Genomic DNA, 10,341 nt, shown 5'->3' with positions numbered 1-10,341 from the left:
GAATTTGAATTTAACATTTTATTCAGAAACAAAATTCAGCAAGTACGAAAACGCCAACCAATCACAGGCGTCATTTAAGACCACGTGATGCCGGAACCAATGTAATCCGGAACCATTAACAGGGCACCAGTCGGTATACAAATAGTGTTGCGCGGTAATCGTAAATAAAATCCTCGTCTAAAATATAAATATTTTAAGCGACACGCGTCTAAATACATAAAATTGGCTTTTTGAAAGCATGTCAACGCGATGTTTGGATTAAAAAGTTATAAACAAACCGCCGACAGCTCGTTGCTGCTTTTAAAACTGGTAAGTAACCTCTGTGCTACTTTGTGTGCTAATCTGTAGTCTTTTTTTTATTTTATTTTATTTCGACGCTATGACAGTTGTTTCATTCAATACTGTATTACTTTGCAGGTGTATAAAATTCCATGGCTGTGCACACCATTGCGTACTCTCGTGGATATATGGCCACAGCTCACGAAATCTGAGGTGAGGATTTGGATAGAATTGTCCATTTAAATACTGTTGTTTTTTTTCCTTCTTCCGTTGTCATTATGTCGTATGTGAAGTTTTGAAGGGGATAAGGCTTTAATGTAATAAATAAATGCCAGAAAATGAAGTTATTTGTTTCATCGTGCACCAACCAATCACTCATCACAAATCTAGGGGTTCGTTTTAATAACATGAATTTAAAACGTGTGAGTCACTTTGACGTTCCGTGCTGCATCTTTCGTAATTAAACATTCGAACAAATAAAATAAAAAATAGTGTTCTTTGCTTCAGGTGATGTCAGAGCTGAGTCGGAGCTCGGTGCTGATCAAGCGGCGCGACCGAGTGGAAGAAACGCTGGAGGCCATGCGACAAGATGGCACCGCCGGTCTGCATGTAAATTCAACAGGATTACAATATCAGTTTAGAAAGTTAACCGGAGGTTATCCCACATTGGGAGGTTTCGTAAAACCTGCAGTAATTGGTTTACGGAAAATTAAAAAAATATATACATTTTCGTGTGTCTTCAGGTTATTTCTGACTTTGACATGACGCTGACCAGATTCGCTCACAATGGCAAAAGAGTTCCGACATCTCACAGTAAGACACACCGGCGTGCCTGTTGTGTTGTTCTACTGTGCTGCATCATAGTTTATTTCATTACTATATAGTTGTTTTGTTTTGCTTTTTTTTTTACATCTACAGACATTCTGGACAACAGGTTATTGGTGGACGAGGAGTGTGGCAAAAAGGTATATTTTTGATTATTCTATTATGTATCCACACGTTTGTTTGTTTGATTTTTTACTTCATAAAAAAAATATATAAAAAATGATCATTACCCTGTAAAAGTTAAATGTAAAAAAAAAAAAAAAAAAAAAAAAAATACAATTTATAAAAGTGTAGTATTACTTTCTTCCAGATGAGGGAGCTGTTGAACACTTACTACCCCATCGAGATCGATGCTAGCCGGACTGTTGAAGAGAAGCTGCCCTTCATGGTGGAGTGGTAAGAAAAAAATGAAACATTCATAACAGTAATAATAATAATAATAACAATTATGACTTTGTTTGTAATTGTGGAGGTGGACGAAGGTTCACAATCTGCTGGTGGAGCAGAAGATCAGGAAGGACCTTCTAGCCGCGGCTGTCAGGGAATCCACGTCCGTCACGTCCATGCTCAGGTAGAAGGCGAGAAACCAGTGGCACTTAAAATAATAATAATAATAATAATTTTATTGCTGATGATCATGATGATGTCACGTCTCCAGGGATGGCTGCAAGGCGTTCTTCGACCAACTGGCCCATCGCGACGTCCCCCTACTCATCTTCTCCGGCGGCGTCGGGGACGTGCTGGAGGAAGTGATCCGACAGCACGGCGTCTTCCATCCCAACATTCACGTCATCGCCAACTACATGGACTTTGACCACTCCGTGAGTTGTCACGTACCGTACAGTGCAGGTGGGTAGAGTAGCTGCTAATTGTGCTCAAGTAAGACTAAATGTGGCGCTCCAAATAATTATTCAATTACTATTTACTATATGCTCTCGTTTGCTGACACCCACGTCACTCACCAGAACAGACCCCTCCTTCTAAACCCACGTACACTCAAAATCACCAACATCACATGGAATGTGACGATGGCGACCCCAAGTGGACAAAAATAATACAAAATAGCACTACCCATGTGTGAAAAAAACAATTTGACTTATAATGGTGCCACAAAAAAACACAATTTAAAAACGATGACCTCCTCCAGGGCATCCTACGGGCCTTCAAGGGTGATCTGATCCACACGTTCAACAAGCGCGTGAGGGCTCTGTCGCACGCCGCCCGCTTCCCCGAACTCCAGGCCCGACGCAGCGTGCTGCTGCTGGGGGACTCTCTGGGCGACCTCAACATGGCGGCCGGCGTGCCCGAGCCTCGTCGCCTCCTCACCGTCGGCTTCCTCAACGACCAGGTCCGAACACAGATACCATCTAATAATAATAATAATAATGTAATATTCAAAATGTGGCTATGTGTATGTTTCCTTCAGGTGGACGCAAGGAGGGAGTCATACGTCAACTCTTTTGACATTGTGGTGCTGGCGCAGGACGACACGATGGACGTGCCCAACGCCGTCCTCAGGTTTGTGATGTCATCAGGAAAGGGACAGTCGAGACTGACGGGCACTTAACGGAAACGTTTCCTCAAACTATGTTTACACTCTTGATCTTGTATGGAATTCTACGGAAGAAGATTAGGGCCAATGAAGAAAGGAAAAAAAAAAAAAGGTTTGGCACGATTCTAACAATTGTGACTTTAAATTGAGAATTCTGGGAATAGCAGAATTAGCTGCTACAATACACTTCACTCCACCTGTGAATTTAACAGTTGTCATTTTATTTATTGCAAAACTGAGCATCTTGTAACCTCATGCTCCTAATACCAAAACATAAAAGTTTTTGTACATGAAAACAAGTGTTTTTTTCTGAGTGCAACCTTGTGATGACGCTGTGTCAATTACCAATAGGACATTTTCAATGATGTGACTTGTCAGGGTGCTCGTTTGTTCCGTCTTCCAAGGAAAGAAGCCGTCCAACACAAAAGACATAAAATGAAAACAACAAAGTCTATTGTGTGTCCTTAAAAGTGTTGACGTTTGTCCCTGAGTGGAGAATAGGAAAGGTGGAGGCGCGGCGACCAATCACAGCTCGTCGTGATGCGCCAGCTCGTTGTCCTCGTCCACCTTCAGCTTGAGCTCTTCGGCCGTGATGCGGCCGTCCTTGTCGCGGTCCTGGTTGGCGAACATGTCGGAAATCACCTGCTCGGCGGCCATCCCGGGCTTCAGGCGACCTTTGCCCTCCGACACCTGCAGCTTGATGAATTCGGCGAACTGCGGAAACGCCGCGTCAAAGGCACGTAAGACTTAATATACATGGTCGTTAAAAATTAAAATTAAAATTAAAAAAAAAGGAAACGCCTTACTATATATATATATATATATATATACATGGTCGTTTGTTTTTTTATGAAAAAAACGGCTTACATGGTAGTTGAAAATACATGGTCGTTTAAATAAAAAAGTGAAACCAAAATGCCTTACTATACATGGCCGTTTAAAAAAATAAATAGGAAACAAAAACACCTTACTATACATGTTTTTTTTTCTTATGAAAAAAAACGCCTTACTATACATGGTCGTGTTTTTTAATGAAAAAAACGCCTTATGGTCGTTAAAAATTTTTTTTTTAAATAGGAAACAAAAACGCCTTACTATACATGGTCGTTTTTTTTTTATGAAAAAAACGCCTTACTATACATGGTCGTTTAAAAAAAAAAAAAAGGGAAACAAAAACACCTTACTATACATGTTTTTTTTTCTTATGAAAAAAAACGCCTTACTATATATACATGGTCGTGTTTTTTTAATGGAAAAAACGCCTTATGGTCGTTAAAAATTTTTTTTTAAATAGGAAACAAAAACGCCTTACTATATATACATGGTCGTTTTTTTTTTAATGAAAAAAGCGCCTTACTATACATGGTTGTGTTTTTTTAATGAAAAAAACACCTTATGGTCGTTAAAAAAAAAAATTAAATAGGAAACAAAAACGCCTTACTATATATACATGGTCGTTTTTTTAATGAAAAAAACGCCTTACTTTACATGGTCGTTTAAAAAAAAAAAGTGAAAGAAAAACACCTTACTATACATGTTATTTTTTCTTATGAAAAAAAAACGCCTTACTATACATGGTCGTGTTTTTTAATGAAAAAAAACGCCTTATGGTCGTTAAAAAATTTTTTTTAAATAGGAAACAAAGACGCCTTACTATATATACATGGTCGGTTTTTTTTTAATGAAAAAAACACCTTACTATACATGTTTTTTTTCTTATGAAAAAAAAACGCCTTACTATATACATGGTCGGTTTTTTTTTAATGAAAAAAACACCTTACTATACATGTTTTTTTTCTTATGAGAAAAAAAACGCCTTACTATACATGGTCGTGTTTTTTAATGAAAAAAACGCCTTATGGTCGTTAAAAAAAAAAATTAAATAGGAAACAAAAACGCCTTACTATATATACATGGTCGTTTTTTTTTTTATGAAAAAAACACCTTACTATACATGTTTTTTTTCTTATGAAAAAAAACGCCTTACTATACATGGTCGCGTTTTTTTAATGAAAAAGACGCCTTACTATACATGGTCGTTTTAAAAAAAAAAATGAAACAAAAACACCTTACTATACATGGTTTTTTTTCTTATGAGAAAAAACGCCTTACTATACATGGTCGTTTTTTTTAATGAAAAAAACGCCTTACTTTTACATGGTCGTTTAAAAAAAATAAGTGAAAGAAAACACCTTACTATACATGTTTTTTTTTTCTTATGAAAAAAAACGCCTTACTATACATGGTCGTGTTTTTTAATGAAAAAAACGCCTTACTATACATGGTCGTTTAAAAAAAAAAGTGAAACAAAAACACCTTACTATACATGTTTTTTTTCTTATGAAAAAAAACGCCCAACTATACATGGTCGTGTTTTTTAATGAAAAAAAACGCCTTATGGTCGTTAAAATTTTTTTTTTTTAAATAGGAAACAAAAACGCCTTACTATATATACATGGTCGTTTTTTTTTTTTAATGAAAAAAACGCCTTACTATACATGGTCGTTTAAAAAACAAAAAGTGAAACAAAAACACCGTACTATAAATGTTTTTTTTTCTCATGAAAAAAAACGCCTTACTATATACATGGTCGTTTAAAAAAATAAAAAAACATTTTTTTAAATTAAATAGGAAACAAAAACGCCTTACTATAAATACATGGTCGTTTTTTTTTTTAATGAAAAAGATGCCTTACTTTACATGGTCGGAAAAAAAAAAGGGAAACAAACTTTTCAAAAAAAGAACAAAAAAAAAGTGAAACAAAAAGGCCTTACTATACATGGTAGTTTTTTAAATGAAAAAAACGCCTTACTAAATAATTATAAAAAAATAATAATAATAAATAAAGGAAAAACGCTTTACTGTACATGGTCGTTTTAAAAAAAAAGCCTTACTATAAATGTTCATAATTTTTTTTTTAAAAAACGCCTTACTATAAATGGTCGTTTACAAAAAAATGCAGTAGCGAAGGTATCGTCACCTCTTCCTCGGGCACGGCCGCGTCCTTGTTGGCGTCCATGACCTGAAACAAATCTTGGGGCGTGTCCCCCAGCCACACGAACAGGTAACCCGGTGGCACGCCTTTCTGCACGGTCACCATCTCGATATCGAACACCAGGACGGCGCTGCTCGGCACACCCGAGGCTGAAATGGACAAAGGCGCGGCGATAGTGATTTATTTCCCCCCCACCTTCTTAACATGAAACAGTTGAAGAGGGTGCGAGCACTCGCCTCCTTTTTCTCCGTGGCCCAAGTGAGGCGGCACGGTGACCAGTCGCTTCTCGCCCTCGCACATGCCTCGCAAGGCCTGGTCCAGCCCGTCGATCACCTTGTCCGAGCCCAGAACCGCGTCCTGGAGGTTCTCGTAATCGTGGCTGTCACAAATCGCCACCGACATTTACAACTAAATAAAAATTCCAAAACCAACCTAATTCAGCGATGGGCAAAATGTGGCGTGGACTCACGAGGAGAAGAGTCGGGTGCCGTCCACCAGGGTGCAGTTGTAGTGGTAGTGCACCAGGTCATCCACCTCGGTGGTGTGGTTGCACGCTTCAGGCCGGTGTAGGACCTTCACGTCCACTTGGTCGCTCGGGTTGTGGAAGTCGATGACGTGGATGTCGAAGACCAGCACGGCGTACGGCGGGATCACATCGCCTAGGGTAACACGGGTCACAATTCTTTAGCCTGACATTCCATGTGCTGGCTCCTGATGAGCCAAGTATTGTTTATTCTTGTTTCCATGGTTATAAAGCTGCTTTATTTTGCAAAGTTACGTTTATTGTGAAAACCGGATGTTGTTAGGTTAAGCCCTTCCTGTTTAGCGTCAAAAAGCTACGCAAGCTACAGATCCATGTCTTCAAGTTCTGAGCCAAGCATTGCCTGTACATGTGTATATATAAAATATTTTTTGTGAAATGTGCAGTCATTAATTTATACATTAGAGGGGTTGTTAATTGTTTGCTTTAAAGAGATGCTAGAAACGTTTATTTACTATTAGCATCGAGCTAACGGTTAGCGCATTAGCTAGCGAACTTTAGCATGCTATCTTATTGTATTGTTTATCATATAGCAAACAAGTAGGGCACAACCTTTTATTGTATTTCATTTCACAACAACACGCAAGTCTTAAGTTCATCAACTGGTGTTTCATTAAAGGAGTTATCTAGCTACAGCAAGGGCACAATACCTTTATTTTTTTATTTTTTTAAATAGGCTATTAATGATTTCTTTTTTTGTCTCGACCCAATATGGGAGGTTACCTGCTCCGTCTTTGCCGTACGCCAGGGTCGGCGGGATGACGACCCTCCGTCGCTCGCCCATGCAGACCCCCAGCAGGGCCTGGTCCATACCTGCGATCACGTAGCCCATCCCGATGTACGTGTTGTACGTGCTGTTCCTCTGGTAGCTGTCCACACGGCACACCCAGGAATTCACTCATTCACAACCGAGTACATTGGCTCAATAAAGGCCAGGGGGGGGAAAAAAGACGGTAAGCTGACCTTGTGTCGAAGGTGACGCCGTTGAGGAAGGTCCCGTTGTAGTGGTAGCGGATATAATCGCCCGCCACTGACCTGCGAGTGCACGACTCGGGCACCACCTGATTCTCCACAGTGATGTTGTCTTTGGCGTTGTGGATGTCCACTAGCAGGACGTCAAATATCAGAGTGGCGTGGGGGGGGACCTCCACTCCTGATTGGAGAAAAATGTGTCAGAGGTGGTCCACAATGTCTCGTAAAAATTGAATAGCAATTTTTTTTTACATGGTTTTACACAACAAAAGCAAACATGGTGAGGCAGCCTTTAGCTGTTATGCTGCACAATTTTAATTTTTGGGGGTACTGCAGCATTTCTCTACTGCAGTGGACAAAAATACTCACAGCTCAGCACCAGAAAAGTCAATTTTTTTTCAAGTATTTAAAAAAATATTTTTATTGGTTTAGAATTTTTGGGGGGAGAGACGATTTTTTTTTTCATGTAATTAATAATGGAGGGTTATCAGCGGATTTACATTTTATTTATTTATTTATTTTTATTATTATTTGGATTTACAAAAAAAAAAAAAAAAAGGTTTTCCTATTCTCATGGCATTTGCATAAGATTAGGACCGGGTCGACCTGGGAATAGCGAAAATATAATTGACACCCATTGTTTTTTGCTGAATAGTATAAAAATGTAATATCACCATTCACCACTAGATGGCAGTCATGTCTTAGCTTACTGGCTTTTATTACATCGTGAATAGGCCAAATAATTTTTCACAGCTTCGGAATGATATCCAGGACAAACATAATAGCTCAATAATATTGAAATTTTAAATTAGTTGATTTTTGGGGGGTGAAAAATGCACAAAATTAGGTTAGGTTTAGTAGTTTTATGCTATCCTTAAATTATATTTTTGATGCATAAGAAAGAACCCTTTATAGTAGGGAAAAGTTGCCCATCCCTGCCGTATACTCGTCCTCATCACCTACCCGAGCCTTTTTCGCCGTAGCCTTTGAAGGGCGGGATGACGATATTGCGGATCTCGCCCACGCACATGCCCAGCAGGCCCTCGTCCATGCCTTTGACCAGCCAGCCCTCGCCCACCAGGGAGTCGCGCGTCTGCTTCCGCGCGAAGCTGCGTGGAGCTCATACAAGCCAAAAAGTCAGACACAGAACAGACAACACCCCTGCGTGACAGAATACAGACAGCAAACAGGAGCGTCATTCGGACCGGAACCGGAATCCCAACTTGTTTGTTGCATATGCGTGAAAATGCGGCGGCGGCGGCGGCCCCCGCACCCCGGCGCCCGACTTCACCTGGAGTCGAAGGTGGTGCCGTCCAGCAGGGTGCCGTTGTAGTGGTAACGGACAAAGTCGCTGCGCATCACCGAGCGCTTGCAGTCTTTGGGGGTCCTAATGGTGTTGGTGACCACCAGGTCGGCTTTGTTCCACAAATCCAGCAGATTGATCTCGAAGACCAGCGTGGCGTCCGGAGGGATCACGTCACCTGCCGTCAAAAAGTCAAGGGTGTCGATTTTTTTTTTTTTGTGGTTCGCAAATTCGGCTATTCAAATAACATTTATTTGTTTTCTATGTTTTCTAATTAATTAATTGTGCTTTTCATCTGTATGATAAACCGTATTGTTGGCAGTGCTAAATTAGCTACTCTAGGAAGGCTAAGTGTGTAAATTGGTTACAAAAGGTAAGGTTGAGGAGCTAATAAAAGTAAGTGTAAAAGTCAATTGGGTGGACAGTAATAAAGAATGTTGGTAGGTTGCATTGTACAGGCAGGTAAGCTAGGTTGTATAGATTAGCTAGTTAGCTAAGTGGGTGGGTTAGTGACTTGGTTAAGGTCAGTTAGTAGGTCAGAAGGTTAGGCTATTTACGCTGTACTGTAGAGAGGAAGGTTACGAGATTCTGGACAGCTGACAGTTAGCGAACAACAGGTAGCTAGCTAACTAGCTAGCCAGATGAACAGAAAGATTTTTTTTTTTAATGTTAGTTATAGCATACAGCTAATAAAAACACAAAATTGGCAATTGGACTTCTTAAATCCAACTATTGGGGGGGAAATTGGTTATTATATACAGTATCTTTTGTATTATTATTTTTTTTTAAAGTGTAACTTTATTGACAATGAAAAAAAATTCTTAACAGAGCTTGTCTTAAAATGTTCTACCGTCCCACCAACCAATCAAAAAAATATTTCGTTTTTTAGTACATTCCTGTGTCTGTTTCAGTATAATACACACTTACGAACTTCTTTTACTATATTTTAATTTTATAGAAAATTTTACAATTATATATATACTTTTTTTTTTTTCTTCGAAAAGGTATGCTAGTTAAGTGTCACCTGCTCCGGTGCTGCCGTAGGCCAAGTGCGGCGGGACGGTGACGGTGCGTCGCTCGTTAACGCACATGCCCAGCAGGCCTTTTTCTATGCCAGCGATCAGGCGACCTTCCCCGAGGAGGCCCACCTTAGCCTCCCCTCGCTGGTGGCTATAAGGGGATAGAAGAAAAGGGGGGGAAAAAAAGAGAAAAAAAATCATACGTGTCAAGTCTCTTCACAAAATGGAAGCGACGACGCCACCTACAGCACAAAGTTGTAACTTTAACTTGACCAAGTCATTTGAAGGAAAACTCTTCAAGGGATGAAAAAAATGATTATGCGGATGCTCCTACCTGGAATCGAAAGTTTTTCCGTCGAGAAATGTGGCGTTGTAGTGATAGCGAACCTGATCTCCGTCTTTGGCTTGCCGCGGACATGTTGAGGGGATGAAGCGTCTGTCCACGACTACATCTGTAAGAGGACTGGGGTTGCACTCCACGGAGCACGCAAACAGGACCAACACGGGGACGATGCAACAGGCAAACATTGTCTTGACAAAAATAACCCTTGAAAATAAGAGTATAATGATAACTGGGCTGTTAATTTAAAATGGAGGCCTCTTTGCACAGATTTGTGAGCTGGCTGCAAACGTGGACAACCTCCAGTAGACTCCGAAGCCCGCAGCGATTCCGAGGAAGGAATGTCGGACTTTTTGGGAGTGGGAGTGGGCAAAAACGTCTTTAGTCAAGGCAGCGACCAGGAGAAAATACCGCGCTTCCGGGAAACAACTTCCGGTGTCACAATTAAACGTTGTAGTGTGTCGTACACATTGGGAAGACTCCGGTAAAAGTACAGTACGTTGTCACTTAAAAAA

General features: G+C 40.1%; 2 protein-coding genes across 3 annotated transcripts; one reads left to right on the top strand and one right to left on the bottom strand.

The window, feature by feature from the left end:
* Positions 1-101: 101 nt before the first annotated feature.
* LOC144038944 (7-methylguanosine phosphate-specific 5'-nucleotidase-like) lies at positions 102-3,005 on the top strand. Its single transcript, XM_077551825.1, has 10 exons — positions 102-309; positions 418-492; positions 787-888; positions 1,023-1,092; positions 1,198-1,244; positions 1,415-1,500; positions 1,577-1,675; positions 1,763-1,925; positions 2,252-2,452; positions 2,531-3,005. Exons 1-10 carry the CDS (start codon positions 250-252, stop codon positions 2,669-2,671), a joined length of 1,044 nt encoding a protein of 347 aa, XP_077407951.1. The 5' UTR covers positions 102-249; the 3' UTR covers positions 2,672-3,005.
* Positions 2,857-10,232, bottom strand: LOC144038943 (peptidyl-prolyl cis-trans isomerase FKBP10-like). Of its 2 annotated transcripts, XM_077551823.1 has the most exons (10): positions 9,821-10,232; positions 9,492-9,637; positions 8,456-8,645; positions 8,128-8,273; positions 7,156-7,345; positions 6,916-7,061; positions 6,121-6,310; positions 5,888-6,030; positions 5,637-5,800; positions 2,857-3,370 (listed from the first exon to the last, which is right to left on the bottom strand). In XM_077551823.1, the coding sequence occupies exons 1-10, from the start codon at positions 10,012-10,014 to the stop codon at positions 3,182-3,184; spliced, it is 1,698 nt and encodes a 565-aa protein (XP_077407949.1). In that variant the 5' UTR covers positions 10,015-10,232; the 3' UTR covers positions 2,857-3,181. The 2 variants fall into 2 exon arrangements, with proteins under 2 accessions (XP_077407949.1, XP_077407950.1); XM_077551824.1 differs by lacking the exons at positions 9,492-9,637; positions 9,821-10,232 and having other exon boundaries at positions 8,128-8,325; positions 8,456-8,602.
* Positions 10,233-10,341: the final 109 nt, after the last annotated feature.

Source organism: Vanacampus margaritifer, chromosome 18 (assembly GCF_051991255.1).
Source record: "Vanacampus margaritifer isolate UIUO_Vmar chromosome 18, RoL_Vmar_1.0, whole genome shotgun sequence".
Lineage (NCBI taxonomy): Eukaryota > Metazoa > Chordata > Actinopteri > Syngnathiformes > Syngnathidae > Vanacampus > Vanacampus margaritifer.
The sequence above is the reverse complement of the archived record's forward strand: the minus strand, read 5'-3'. Positions and strand labels throughout refer to the sequence as shown.